Below are 15645 nucleotides of genomic sequence, written 5' to 3'. Positions count from 1 at the left end.
TCCAATCCTTGCAGCCCGATCATGACCTTCAAGTTAGAACTCCTTTCCTATTACCTGGCCATACAGAAGCAACCAGAACTACTGATGCCTGCCTTCCTCTCCAGGGGTTTGCCTTGCCCATCCTCCTACATGAGACCCTTCTCTACCTCCCTCTTATCCTGATTCCTGATTATTTTTCCGGTCTCATTTTGGGTGTCCTTTACTCTCAGAAAAGAACCTTCCCATGGCCCTCCAGGCTGGGGTGGGCACCTCCCTTAGCTGGACCTCTGGGTCCATCAGCCCGGCCCACTCAGGGCACTGGTAACACTTGAATGTGAGTCCCTACCCGTCACGTAGGGCAAATCAGGACCAAGGTCTCTCCACACCTGAAGATTCTTCAGGTCCTGGGAGCACAAAGTGGGAAGTTGAGTCTGATCTCACCACCTATCTCATACTAAGCAGGGACTGGGTGTGATGACAGAAGCAAGCGACAAGGCTTAGTAAATATTCTTGAGGTGGTGAGGAAATATGATAGCCTGGGGTCTAAACCAGAGCCCAAGCCCTCAGAGGCCCTGGACGGTGGTCATTCAAAACATTCATCCCCAAATTAAGCATGCTGGGCTCTGGAGTCACAGCAGTCACAGGGTGAACAAGGCCTTCCCTCTTGATAGTCCAGTTTCGCAGCGGTTCAAATTGCGGGGGTGCGGCGTGCCGGAAGAATCTATCTGACCCTGGTGCCCTTTTCCTGCCTGGGGTGGGCGGGGCCGGGCGGAAGCACGCATGCGCATAGGAAAATCCAACTTCGTCCCGGAACTTTGGTTCCTGGTGTTGCGGGGCACCCGGCCCCGGGAGTGTGCTCGGCCGGAAGTGGCCGCTGAGGACCTGGGGTGGGTATGGTGTGCGGAGCCTGCCACAGCAGGTAACAAGTCGTAGAGAATCGGGATGGAGGCCGTAGCGACTGCGACTGCGACGGCGGCGACGGAACCCGGTGAAGGTGAGGTCCTGGCCACGCGGAGGCGGCGGGAGGGTGGAGTTGCGGTGTCACTGGGAAATGATTCCCCGTGAAGGCGAAGGAGGACTCTTTAAAAGGGGACACTTGGGCTTCCCTGGTGGCGCAGTGGTTGAGAGTCCGCCTTCCGATGCAGAGGACACGGGCTCGTGCCCCGGTCCGGGAAGATCCCACATGCCGTGGAGTGGCTGGGCCCGTGAGCCATGGCCGCTGAGCCTGCGCGTCCGGAGCCTGTGCTCCGCAACGGGAGAGGCCACAACAGTGAGAGGCCCGCGTACCGCAAAAAAAAACAAAAAAAAACCAAAAAAAGGGGGACATCTGCCCTCGGCCCTAACTGTTCCCTTCACCACTTTGTCAGATTAACCCCTTTCGTTGCAGGCTGACCTCCTTTACCCCATCCCCTCCCCCGAAATTAACCTCTTCCAAGTTCCAGCCGGCTCTTTCCGTGTCCTAGGCTAATCTAGTTCCTTACCAAGCTCTCAGGCTAGCATAAACGTCTCTGTCCTGGGCTCTCCCATTGTCCCAGCCAACCGTGCTTCTTAAGTTCCCTCCTTCCCTTGCTTCCTCCTGTCCCATGCAAACTCTACTTAGACCATACTAACGGTTCCCCCCATTTCATTCTAATTCCCGTTCTCCGAAAGTCCACAGTCCCATCTGCTTCCTCAGGGTCGTTAATCCATTTCTGTGCTCCCCCATCTCTTTTGCCAGTCTCTTTATTTCTCCTGGTGCCTCCCCATCAGTACCTAAAATGCTTTTGTTTTGCTCATCTTAAAATTCTATCCTGGGGGCTTCCCTGGTGGCGCAGTGGTTGAGAGTCCGCCTGCCGATGCAGGGGACACGGGTTCGTGCCCCGATCCGGGAAGATCCCACATGCCGCGGAGCGGCTGGGCCCGTGAGCCATGGCCGCTGAGCCTGCGCGTCCGCAGCCTGTGCTCCGCAACGGGAGAGGCCACAACAGAGAGAGGCCCGCGTACCTACCACAGAAAAAAAAAAAAATTCTAGTGCTTCAGAGTAATCCCGTGTGGGGTGAGGTGCGGTTGAGAGGTTGGTTGAAACATCACTGGACAAGAATTGGTCATTTTTGAAGCTGGATGATGGATATATGGTGTGTGTGGGGGGGTCATTGTACTTTCTACTTATGTGCATGTTTGAAAGTTTCCATAATAAGAAAAAAGCTTTAACCTAAAAAGGAAATCTATCCCTTGATTCCATGCTGCCTTCCAGATACCATTTATCTTCTCCAAAGAGTCATGCACACTTGCCTCCATTTCCTCACTACCCACCCACTGCAGTCTGGCTTTTACCTTCAGAAACTGCACCCATCGGGGTCCGCAGTGACCTCCCTGTGTAGTTAAACTGAGTCACCCTGTTCAGTTTTTTCCTTATTAGACTACTTGGAGAATTCAATGCCATTGACCCCTCCATCCTTCTTGAAAATATTCCCTTGGTTTCTGTGACACCACTCCTTCTGATATCCTTCCTATCTCTCGGGCTCCTGCTCAGCCAGTATTAGTTTCCTGGGGCTGTTGTAACAAACGACCACAAACTGGGTGGCTTAAAACAACAGAAATTTATTCTCTCACAGTTCTGGAAGCCAGAAGTCTGAGGTCAGTATCACTGGGTTGAAATCAAGGTGTCAGCAGGGCCATGGAGAGCTCCCTCAGAGGCTCTAAGGGAGAACCCATTCCTCACCTTTTCCAGCTTCTGGTGGCTCCTGGCATTCCTTGGTTTGTGGCCACATCACTCCAATCTCTGCTTCTGTCTGTCTTCACCTTGTGTTCTCCTCTGTGTGTGTCAAATCTCCCTCTCATAGGACACTTGTAATGGCGTTCAGGGCCCAACTGGATAATCCAAGATAATCCCCCTATCTCAAGATCCATAATTTAATCATATATGCCAAGACCCCCTTTTTTTTTTTTTTTTTGGCCATGTAAGGTAACATTCACGGGTTCCAGGAATTAAGGCGTGACTATCTTTTGGGGGCCATTTTTTAGCCTCTCACAGCCTCCTTCACAGACATGTCTTCTCCCCATCCAGTCAGGACTGTTTCTTGGCCCCTCTTCTCTTTCCATACTTTACACACTCGCCCCACCCTCCCCGCGACTTCTTATTTCCTTCAGCTTTACTTCTGTTCTTTGCTCTGACGACTCCCATAACTCAGTCCCCAGCGCACTTCTCCCCTGAGAAGTCTCCCATGTACCAGCAGTCTTGTAAATGCCTCCCCTTGGATGTCTCCTGGGCCTGTCATACCGTCCATGTCCCAAACCGGCCTCAGCATCTTCCCCCAGGCTTGCTCCTCATCCATGTCTCTGTGTCAGGGACAGTTTGACCAGTCCCCTGGCCAGAGCCCTGTACCTTAACTGGATACCTCCCTCACCTCCCAGCCCTTCATTCCAATGACTTGTCCTCCTCGGCCTCCCAAGCGTCTTTTTAACCACGACCCCCTCCTGTCCCCTCCTCCACAGCCCCTTTACCTGGTCCAGCCCAGTCTTCTCTTGCCTCAGTCATTAAAACCCTCCCTGAGGGGCTTCCCTGGTGGCGCAGTGGTTGGGAGTCCGCCTGCCGATGCAGGGCATGCGGGTTCGTGCCCTGGTCCGGGAGGATCCCACATGCCGCAGAGCGGCTGGGCCCGTGAGCCATGGCCGCTGAGCCTGCGCGTCCGGAGCCTGTGCTCCGCAACGGGAGAGGCCACAACAGAGAGAGGCCCGCGTACCGAAAAAAAAAAAAAACCCTCCCTGAAACCCGTTATGCCTATAACCACCACCCTCTTTCTCTTCCCCACCCCAGCCAAGCTGAAGGAGTTGTCTGTACCTCCTGTCTTCACTTATTTCCTGCTTGCTGTAGCCTTGCTCCAGTTGCCACTACTTTTGAGAAGCAGCTTGCACCAGGGTTTGCCCAGCGCTCAGCTTTTCTGTTCCCAGTGCCTGTGCTGTCTTTGACCTTGCCTGTCTTCCCCCATCAGACAGGGTGCTCCCTGGGAGCTGAACTGGATCCCTCCGGGGATCCTCAGCATTGCCCAGCTCAGGGCCCGGCATAGATGTAGAGTTGCTGAAGAGTGGTTGGATGGATATGCAAATGAGTAGGAGAGAATGAATGAGTGGGTGAGTGAACGCGTTAGTGAATGTATTGATGATTTCGTGAGCAAGGGAAAAGGCAAAATTGAGTGAATCAATGAATGAAGTGGTCAAGGACCAAGTAAATACACCAAGCACACTGTCTCAGGGCCTTTGCACTGGCTGTTCCCTCTGCCAGTTCCCACAGAAATCTCGTGGCTCAGTCCCTCACCACCTCAGGTCTCTACTGAAATGTCACCTTTTTGGCAAAGCCTTCTCTGACTGTCCATTCAAAATTGCAGCCTCACCCCCATTCCCTCCTCCTTCCCTTTTTATTTTCCTACACAGCTCTTGGAACCACCTAACGCACTATATGTTTTCAGTAACTATGTTTTCACATGCCTGCGTTCCCCACTAAACTGTCAATCTCTTGCTTACTGTGGTATCTCTAGGGCCTAGAAGGGTGCCCAGAATATAGGAGGTGCTCAATAAATGTGAAATGAGTGAGTGAGTGAGCACCCAGTCCCTTTCACCCACTGCCCCATCCGCTTTCCCATCCCCGGACTGACTGATCTTCCCTCTCCCCACAGGCTGCACAGAGCCCAGTCCTGGGCACTGGGGGGAGCTGAGCTGGACGCCGGTCCCATCCAGACCCCAGGACAAGGCAGAAGCAGCAGAAGGAGCGCAAAGGGCCCTAGACACTGACCTCTCAGAGGTCGAGGACGCGGCAGTGAGTGCTATGCTGCACGCCGTGGCGGCCAGCCGCCTGCCCGTGTGCAGCCAGCAGCAGGGCGAGCCCGACCTGACCGAGCAGGAGAAGGTGGCCATCTTGGGCCAGCTGTACCATGAGAAGCCACTGGTGTTCCTGGAGCGCTTCCGCACGGGCCTCCGGGAGGAGCACCTGGCCTGCTTTGGCCACTTGCGTGGTGACCACCGTGCGGACTTCTACTGTGCCGAAGTGGCCCGGCAAGGCAGCACCCGACCCCGCACCTTGCGCACCCGCCTGCGTAACCGCCGCTACGCTGCCCTGCGTGAGCTCATCCAAGGTGTGGGGGCGGACAGGTTGGGTGGGAGGGGAGACTGAAGCAGAGGAAGTAAGAAACAAGGATGCAGGAACAGAAACGCAGACAGAGATCCTGGGAGATAAGTTTTAAGACAGGGACCCGGGGAGAGACGGAGACAGAAATGTGAGGTGACAGGGTGAGATAGGGAGAGACAAACAGGGCCCCAAGGGAAGAGAATGGGACAGGCAGTGAGAAGGGTCAGAATTTAGTAGATAACAGAAGTGCCGTTTCAGACCAGCAGGCTGAGGACACACAGTAACTGGTTACCCCTCAGGGAAACCAGATCCCTACCTCACACTGTACACAGAGGCATTGACAGAAACCTAGGGGAATATGTTCCTGACTCAGGAGAGGCAAAGGCCTCTTGAAAAAAAAACACATGTGAAAAGCATGAAGGAAAACATTGGTACATTTCTCTTTTTTATTCGTTTACTTATTTATTATTTTTGTAAGATTGGTACCTTTTTGACCATGATGTAGTTACAAGCAGCTTTGTGACCAAAGACACCAGAACTAAAGTTAAAAGATGAGAGCAGGGGCTTCCCTGGTGGTGCAGTGGTTGAGAGTCCGCCTGCCGATGCAGGGGACACGGGTTCGTGCCCCGGTCCGGGAAGATCCCACATGCCGCGGAGCGGCTGGGCCCGTGAGCCATGGCCGCTGAGCCTGTGCGTCTGGAGCCTGTGCTCTGCAACGGGAGAGGCCACAACAGTGAGAGGCCCGCCTACCGCAAAAAAAAAAAAAAGATGAGAGCAAATGAAGGAGAGAGTGAGTTAAGATTCTAGTTAGGGAGAAGGCACAGGCTGTAGAGAAAGGGATCCAGAGAGAGTGGAGCACAGTGACCGATGAGGAGCAGGGATGAAGAGAGGAGGGAGGATGAGTGAATGAAAGAAGTGGGGTTAGGTGACAGAAACTGAGAAAGCCAGAGAGACAGAGATGGGTGGAGACAGAGGGGCAGAGGAGGGGAGGGAGAAACTGAGACCCAGAGAGAGAGAGTGACAGTGAAAGATAGGGAGAAGGAGGGAGAGAAACAGAATGTGGTGGGAAACATGGGGAACAGAGAGAGGCGGGTAAGAGAGAGAAGGCAAGATGGAGGGCAGGACAGGGATGGTCCCAGGATTCCTGGGCTCTGAGGGCGGGGCTAGGACCAGCGGCGGGAGGGGCTGGGCAGGCTTAGCTGTTATCTGAGGGACAGAGCTGCCTATGCTGAGAGACATCAGGAGACGTATGAAGGCCCTGGGTTTGGGGAGTGGGGAAGCCAGGCCCTCAGAAGGGGTGGTTGCAGAGAGGAACGCTCTGGGGAGAGGTGAGATCTGGGGTCTGGAAGACCAACAGGGACACCCACACCTGGGCAGATGCCCTGCTAGACCTGACGCTGTGCACACACACGTCTGCTCCATGAAGATGTACATTTATGTGCCCAGCAGTGCAGGCGTGTCCAGGTGTGTGCACCAACAGCCAGAACGGGGCTCAGCAGACAGGCACACACAGTCTACATACTGGCTTCCATGCACAGTATACCTGCCCGCAACGTCCTGCACACCAGCTCCCAGATGCAGGGACCCACAGCAGTGCACACACACACACACACACACACGAATCCTGCCCAGGCACAGTCGTACACGGGCCCTAGGCCAGCAGTACACACACACACACACACACACACACGAATCCTGCCCAGGCACAGTCGTACACGGGCCCTAGGCCAGCAGCACACACACACACACACACACACACACACACGAATCCTGCCCAGGCACAGTCGTACACGGGCCCTAGGCCAGCAGCACACACACACACACACACACACACACACACGAATCCTGCCCAGGCACAGTCGTACACGGGCCCTAGGCCAGCAGCGCACACACACACACACACACACACACACAAATCCTGCCCAGGCACAGTCGTACACGGGCCCTAGGCCAGCAGCGCACACACACACACACACACACACACACACACACACACACACAAATCCTGCCCAGGCACAGTCGTACACGGGCCCTAGGCCAGCAGCACACACACACACACACACACACACACACACACACACACACACACACAAATCCTGCCCAGGCACAGTCGTACACGGGCCCTAGGCCAGCAGCACACACACACACACACACACACACACACACACACACACACACACCCTGCCCAGGCACAGTCGTACACGGGCCCTAGGCCAGCAGCACACACACACACACACACACACACACCCTGCCCAGGCACAGTCGTACACGGGCCCTAGGCCAGCAGTACACACACACACACACACACACGAATCCTGCCCAGGCACAGTCGTACACGGGCCCTAGGCCAGCAGCGCACACACACACACACACACACACACACACACACACGAATCCTGCCCAGGCACAGTCGTACACGGGCCCTAGGCCAGCAGCACACACGCACACACACACACACACACACACACACAAATCCTGCCCAGGCACAGTCGTACACGGGCCCTAGGCCAGCAGCACACACACACACACACACACACACACACACTCACACATACAAATCCTGCCCAGGCACAGTCGTACACGGGCCCTAGGCCAGCAGCGCACACACACACACACACACACACACACACACACACACACACAAATCCTGCCCAGGCACAGTCGTACACGGGCCCTAGGCCAGCAGTGCCTCAGGCCAGGATGTCCAGCAACCTGACTGTGTACCCTACATGTTTGGACACATGAGTCCACACGTAGATACAGGCCTGGTCGCGCACACGTGCATGAGTTCTTGTGGTCACGACCTCAGGCATCTGTGTGTGTTTGTATACATTGCTGAATGTGGACAATCACACTCACACTTGTGTGTCTACGGCTTCCTGTCAGCGCAGTCCCATGCCTGGGTGGACACAGGTCTGCGCAGGCCCACTCACCCTCCGCCCAGCCCCTCGCCTGGCCCGCAGGCCCTTGCCTCCACGCCCACCCTGTCTCCTCTGTGCAGAGGGCGAGTACTTCAGCGACGAGCAGATGCGGTTTCGGGCCCCGCTGCTGTATGAGCAGTACATCGGGCAGTACCTGACCCTAGAGGAGCTCAGCGCCCGCACCCCGGCCCAGCGGCCACCCAAGCCCGGCCCCCCTGGCACTCCCGCCTGCCCGCTGTCTGACCTGCTGCTCCAGTCCTACCAGGAGCGGGAGCTGCAGCAGCGGCTGCTCCAGCAGCAGGAGGAGGAGGAGGCCTGCTTGGAGGAGGAGGAGGAGGAGGAGGACAGCGACGAGGAAGGTGAGGCCCGGCGGTGGGGAGGCCCCAGTGTCGCACAGCCCGGCCCCAGGCTGGTGTGTCTCAGCTCCACAGCACTAGGCCGGGCCCGCTTGTGGGAGCAGATCACGGCCCTGCCCTACCTGGCCTGAGTGCCCTGGCCCTTCCCGTCCTCTCCAGCATCCCTGTCCCTGGTCCTCGAAGATACCAAGCAGTCCCTCACCTCCAGGCCTTTGCTCATGCCGTTCCCTCTGCCAGGAGTGCCTTCCCTTTGCCACCCTTCAGGCGTCAGGTCCTAACCCTGCTCTGTGGCCTCCAGAGCACTGTGTTGTCACGTGTTCAGTGTGTGCCCCGGGAAGGTAGGGACGGGGCCGTCTTGGTCACTGCTGTGTTCCCAGTGCCACCCAGCACGAAGGATGCAGCTCTCTGTGGAGGTGTGTTCAGCACAGTCCTCACACACCCCACCCTGGGTGTCTCCCCTACAGACCAGAGGCCTGACAAAGACTTGGAGGCCTGGGTCCCCGACTCGGAAGAGAGGCTGATCCTGCGGGAAGAGTTCACCAGCCGGATGCACCAGCACTTCCTGGACGGCAAGGATGGGGACTTTGACTACAGGTGCTCCCATGCCCTCCCCGCACCCCCCACCAGCCCCCCAGCCCGGCACCCCACAGGACATGGGCTCTGGGGTCACACAGCCTAAGGGGTTCAGATCAGAGATCAGTGGGTGACCTTGGAGTAGCTTTGTCCCTGTCCGAGCCTGTCCCCTCACCTGAAGGAGGGGAGTGAGCAGGGCTGACATTCAGCTCCGTATTGATAAAACACTGGAACATTCCCATTTGGGTAGGTGGTGGTGGTGGCCTGGTAGGATGCCAGTACTCCAAGCTTCCTAAGTGTCCCCAGGACCCCGGACTTCCTCATGCTGCAGGAAGTAACCCCTGGCAGGGTAACGCCTGGCGTGGAGGGGCCTGTGGTGGGTGCCCCTGCAGCGCTGGTTGCTCATTCCTCCAGTAGAACCCCAGGGATAAGATACCTGGGCCACCTGCTTTGGAAGGATTTTGCCATCAGGGAAAAGGACACAGGCGAGTGAAGTATCAGAGTAAAAGATAAATGGTTTTGTCAGCGGAGGCAGCCTCGCCTTGTGGTCTGGAACGTCACGTGTGGCAGCAGAGGGCCCTGGTTTCAAACCCAGCCCCCATGACATATGAACAAGCAGAGCCCCGGGGCCTCGTCAGTAGAATGGCGGCGGGGGCGCGGGGGGTGGCGCGACTGCCACAGCTACAGCAGCGCCTGGTACCAGAGCCTCGCTGGTCCAGTCCGGGATCCCCAGCTCCAGAGGCGAGTCTGGCTGATGCACTTTTCCATTGACTGATCTCAGTGTTCCACACAAGGCAGTGAGTAGAGTCCCTGGGCTGTGGGGAGCCCTCGTAAGGGCACCACTGCTGTCATAAAGCCAGGTGCCCACGAGGAAGTCGGCCCTGGTGTGAGGAATGGGGCGTGGTGGGGACCGAAGCCTGTCCCCTCTCCGAGGGGCAGCTGCTGAGCTGCCTTCAGCCACCAGGTGCTCAGCGCTGCTGGGTCCAGACTGGGGATGAAGCAGGGAACAAAACCGATGGAAGGGTTCCCTGCCCTGAAGGAGTCCCACTCTGGCGAGGAAGGCAGCAAGGAGCGGAAGGGAGGTGCTGGAGGTGCGAAACATCTAGTGGCGATGGGGCTGGGAAGAAAGACAGAGCAGGGTCCCGGCATCGGGGGTGGGAGCAGGGTGATGAGGTGGCCGGGGAATGAGCAGGTGACATTGGAGCAAAGACCTGCAGGAAGTGAGAGGCAGGCGACATCAATCCCCTGGGGAAGAGCGTTCCTGGCAGGGGGGGCAGCAGGTGCAAGAGCCTTGAGGGGCACAGAGGACCAGCACGGTGTGCGAGGGCTGAGAGGGAGGCGGTCTCATCAGGAGGTGGCGGGGCTGGATTGGACAGGGCTTCCTGCACCAAAGACAGTGTGAGGGAGCCTGGTAGGGTTTGGAGCACAACCGGGGGTCCTTCTCACAACTTCGGATCACTTGTTGCCTGAGGGCAAGGTTTCTCAACTTCAGCACTGTGGACCTTTGGGGCTGGATAACCCTTTGTCCTGTGTGTGGCAGGTGTCGAGCAGCATCCCTGACATCCACCACTGGATGCCAGTAGCAGCCCCCCAACTTGTAACCACCAAAATGTCTCCAGTTATCACAAATGTTCCTTGGGGGGGGAGGCAGAATCTTCCTGGTTGAGAACCACTGCCTCAGGGCCCAGATGTGGGCCCATGTGTCACCACATCTTCTGGCTTTTTAAGAGAAACCAGAAGTTTTCATGTAAAATCTCTGCTTTGGAAAATGTTGCCTTTTGTTTGAAGCCCTGAGAGAGGCAACATAACCCAGCTGTAAGTTCGCTCTGACTTACAGCTGCCAGCGTATGGCCTTTCACTTCAGGGGGCCCCGGGCCCCAGCTCCTCTCCACAGAAGCGGGGAGGCTGGGGTGCAGGCAGAGCCAGCCCCTGACAGCTCCCTCCCCCTGCAGCACCGTGGACGACAACCCTGACTTCGACAACCTGGACATCGTGGCCCGGGATGAAGAGGAGCGGTACTTCGACGAGGAGGAGCCCGAGGACGCACCCAGCCCAGAGCTGGACGGGGACTGATGGCTACGGCGCCCACCCCGTCCCCCGCCCCAGCGAGGCTGCTGGTTACAGGCCAGGCCGGCTCAGTGACTTTCTCTAGGCGACAGCAGGGTGGCTGCCCTATACCACCAAGCCTCGCTAGGTCTGGTCCCGTCTCCACGGCCCCCTCCCCCTTGCTCTCCATTTCCTTCTCCCCCTGAACCCTGGTGCCTCTCTCCCTCCTCTCTCCTCTCAGTCTTTTTCTCACCACCTTTCTGTCTCCCGCTTTCTGTGTCTCTCGCTCTTTCTCCACCTCCCTCTTTTTCCTTTCTGTCTTTCTCTTTCTCCCCCTCTCTCTGTGCCTCGGCCTCTGTCCCCACAGCAGGGCCCAGGATGAACATCCTCCCCTTGACCTAGGCCGGTGGGGCCCTTTGTCGCTGGAGCTGGCCAGGTTGACCCCGGAGCGGAGCTCCGCCTCTCCCTCCCCAGCCCCGCCTCTGCCCTCCTGCCCCTCTGTGCTTGAGGCTCCGTCTCACACGCACCTCCTTGCCTCTGTTGCGTTCCATCTCCTTCGGCCTCCCTCCATCTTTCGCAGCCTCTGTGCTGGCTCTGTCCCTCTCTGTCTCTCAGCCTTTATCTCTGGGTTTCAGTACCCCCCGCAAGGCCCTGAGCATCCCCCATCCTGGCTGCTGTGGGCCACAGAGCCTGACTGCGGAGTGATCGGGCCTCACTGTGGGCAGTGGGGAGACCTTGGGGGTGGCCACCGGCTCTCACCTCTCCCTCAGGACCCAGGTTTGGGAGAGGTGTGCAGGGGCAGCGTGGGATCGTGGGCCTGCCAGGTCGGGTATAGAGGGAGAGGAGGGACTTTCCCCTCCCAGCCCCACCAGCCCCCCTCTGCCCAGCCACAATTTTCCCTCCTTCACTTCCTCCACCTCCCTCTCCCTCTCCTGTTTACACTTCCAAAATATGCACAGGCTGTTATCATGGGTCCTGAGTCATCACACACACACACACACACACACACACAGCCGGCCCCAGCATCCCTGCCCCAAGCCGGCCCCACTGAGCCCCCTGCCGCCCTGGGCTAATGGGAGCCAGATGGCCGCCTGGTGACTCAGCCACTGGCCTGTGGGAACCCAGGCATCCCGCCTTCCCATGCCCCCATACCCAGCTCAGGCTCCCCCAGTAGACATACGCAGGGAAGGGGCCAGCTGCTAGCGGGGGAGGACACAGGCCATGTGTTGGAGAGGTGGGGCCCGGGGACCCCTCACTCCTGTGAGCCAGGCCTGAAGGACCCTCAAAACTGCCTTCTCCAGCATGGGGCCCAGAGTGCCGGGGAGACCCCACGGACTCCTGGGGCCACAGCTTTTGACCCCCAGGCCTCGCCTCTGCCCTCTGGCTCAACTGGAATTAGAGCCAGACACAGAAAGTGAGAGCTAGACAGAGGCCAAGGGATGTTCAGACAGACTATTAAATAAGGAAACTTCCGGTTACTGAGCAGTTCTGTCCTGTGCCAGGCCCCAGCAAGGTGCCCAATGCCGCACTGAATCCTCCACACAGCCCCGCGAACGAGGGGCTCAGCTCCGTTCTGCATGTGGGTCACAGGAGGCCCAGAAAGGAGATGTCACGTACTCAAGGCCACGTGGCCATCAGAGATGGAAACTCGGGTGTAGAATCGTAAGTCCTGGAGACCACCTCCTGGCCTGCCTGTCCGCTCTCAAGGCCACACAGAGTAGACAGACGCACAGACTTCTTCAGGGGTAACGACTGAAGGAGAGTTAGCTGTTGAGGATAACAGCAGCTAACAGCAGCTAACACCTTTGGGGCCCACCTGGCGTGCTAGGCACTGTCCTTCCTATGCACAGATGGATGGCATCATGTAGTGTTTAGTACCTGAGTCACTGAACCATCACAGAGGTCCCATGCAGTATAAACTGTCAGTACTGATAGGGTGTGTCCCAGAGGAGGCCCAAGGCGATCCAGCCAGCTAGACTCACAGTTGGGAGCGACGTTTGTCTCGGGTGCTTGTATTGCTGCCCTCAAGTTGTGAGCGGTCTTTCATAATACAGGCATCAGCCCTGGGTGATGGGCACATTTTTCAGCAGTCTGTCATTTGATCATTAAAGTTGTGATACACTGCGCCATGCCTAAATTTGTTACATACATTTTTTAAGTGACGAGAGACGGCAATTGAGTCAGAATTAGGGTTAGTCAGATGGCAGAGAAGGAGCGTCTGTCTCAGAGACCGAGGTGGAGCCCAGAGGCACTCCCCCATCACAGCCTCAGACCCGCTGAGACCTGGAGGTGCCCAGAGAGGCGCCTGGCTCTCCACTCCTGGTTCTGGGGTTGGGGTGGGCGGAGAAGCTGAGTCAGGGAAGGGAGAGCCCCTCTGAGGGCATCCAGCCCCCACCCCGTGTCTCCTGTCTGTCCTGGCCAGGCTCTGCTGGCTGCCACCCCACCCCCCCATGTCTGACACCTCTTTGCATCCTGCCTCTCTCTCCTCATCCCCTCCAACCGCCTGCCTCGCTGTCCCTTCTCCCTGCTGCTGCTGTCTCCTTCCTCTGCTTCTCCCCTAGCTCCGTCTTCCCTTTCGGTCTGTCTCTGCAGCTCTCTGACTGTCATCGTCTCCCCATCGCTTCTCGTCTCCCCTCTCTCAGCCCCTTCTCTTCCCCCTCGTTGTGCCCGGGCCTCTGCCTCCTCTTCTCTCCTCTCCCTCCTTGTCATTCCCTCCCTCTCTGTCTCTGCGTCCCCGTCCCCATGCCTTTCTGGCAGAGCCCCCCCCCCCGGCCTCGTCTTCACCCTCATTTTTTCCTACCCCTCTCTCCACTGTCTCCTGGCCCACCGCCCTTGTCCCATCTGCTGGTCTCTCTCCCAGATCCTGGGAAGCCCAGCGGGGGTGTCGGGGTCAGGGCTTCACTGGTGGCCCCTGGGAGCCCAGAATGAGGGGTCACCACCTCGCCCCCACCCAGAAAGGGGGCAGGGAGGCTGCGGCCTGTCTGGCCAGAAGGAAGTGACTGTGCTGTGGCCTGGTCACCCCCGCCCCCAAGACCTGCCCGGCTGCTGCCGCCCCCGGGCTGGGGCCAAGTAAACACAGCCGCCGGCAGCCCAAGATATTTATACTGAGGTCCGGGCGTGGGTCCAGTGCCCACCACAGCCCCTGCCCTGCCCTGCCCGCCACGGCCAGCCCCGAGCCAACGTGGCACCAGCCGGCAAGGGGACGCGCCGCAGGCACAGCCTGCACTCAGCATGGAGGCCGCATCACTCGGGATGCCAGCGGCTTCACTAGGGACACAGGATGCCCCCCATCCCTGGAAACACCAGCACAAATGCAGCCCCACACGTGCAGCTGCTTGTGAACACGAACACACTCACCCCACTGAAAACTCGAGAGTGATAGAGCAAAATAGAGACCCACACGACTGCTTACACACTGAAGTCATCAGCCCACATGTGGGGACACAAAATGCAGACACCACCTGCTCACAGACACCCCTAGAGGCTGAGAACACCAGTCCCGGAGATGGACACACTGGGAGGAGGACAGCAAGCATGTGGGAGACACACCCCGTAGACACACAAACATGCTCGGAATACCCACGATGCACACGCTGATCACAAAACGTAACCCAGAAGCTGCTCACCCGCAGACACAAACACTGGGAACCGCCACACACAGGCAGTGAGAACATCCTGAGTAGGAAACACAATGTACACGCGCACACACAGTACCTCCTGGAAACACTTCTCACAGACCCATGAACATACACGGAAAACACCCACACTTCTCATCAAACTTATGCTAATAATGTGCAAATTTACACCCAGAAAAGAAGAGCAAGTGTGCTGAGAAAAAATCCAGACACATAACACACCCCAGGGATACAACCAACTCATACACGCAGACTAGCCGAGTCACACAGTGTCCGGACACGGAACCCAAAGTGCACACTGGCTTGTGCAGCAGAAACACAAAACACAGGTGCAGGCACAACAAATGCAGCACAGTCTCACACACACACACACACGCAGCACAGTCACACACACACACACGCAACACACACACACACACGCACTTGAACCCGTGCTGGAGAGACACCAGTTGAAAATCCCCCTTGGTCCATACCCAACACAGCCATCAGGCACCCAGCCGTGTGTTAGAGACCCCTATGCTGGACACACAAAATTCACACCACAAAGCTTGCTGGGACACACACAAATTCACATTAGAAACACGAAAGACACCAACGCGCTGGATGTCCAGAGATCTAGGGGGAAGGGGGCTTTCTCTCCCTCCCCCCACCTCGCCCCTCCCTTTCTCCCTCTCACGCTGACCCCGTCCCGGGTCCCAGGCCTGTCTGAGGGAGGGGGCAGGAAGGCCTGAGCTGGCCTTCCCCGGCCCTGCTTCCTGCCCCTTGGGGGCAGGACGGGAAGCCGAGGCTCCAGCCGGAACCCAGGCTCCCCCCAACGACTTCCCTCGCCGCCCGGCCTGCCTGCAGAGGCGGGGGAGGGGAGCGGGGCGCCCCGAACCCCCGGGCCTGCCCCTGCGTCTGGCTGGGGGCCGGGCCCGGCCTTCCCGCGGGGCCAGGTGCCGGGAGGGGCGGGGCAGGAGCCGCCCCCGCGGCCGGGAAGGTGCTGAGCCCGCGGCTTTCCCCGTCCCCGGCGCCCGGGCGGGTGGGCGGGGTGC

At 58.1% G+C, this 15645-nt stretch overlaps 1 protein-coding gene across 1 annotated transcript; it reads left to right on the top strand.

Moving 5' to 3' along the window:
* Positions 1-798: 798 nt before the first annotated feature.
* On the top strand, positions 799-13100 carry CCDC97 (coiled-coil domain containing 97). The gene is made up of 5 exons (XM_030874171.2): positions 799-973; positions 4632-5087; positions 8082-8360; positions 8822-8951; positions 10883-13100. Exons 1-5 carry the CDS (start codon positions 922-924, stop codon positions 11001-11003), a joined length of 1038 nt encoding a protein of 345 aa, XP_030730031.1. The 5' UTR covers positions 799-921; the 3' UTR covers positions 11004-13100.
* Positions 13101-15645: the final 2545 nt, after the last annotated feature.

Source organism: Globicephala melas, chromosome 19, assembly GCF_963455315.2.
Source record: "Globicephala melas chromosome 19, mGloMel1.2, whole genome shotgun sequence".
NCBI classification, from domain to species: domain Eukaryota; kingdom Metazoa; phylum Chordata; class Mammalia; order Artiodactyla; family Delphinidae; genus Globicephala; species Globicephala melas.
The sequence above is the reverse complement of the archived record's forward strand: the minus strand, read 5'-3'. Positions and strand labels throughout refer to the sequence as shown.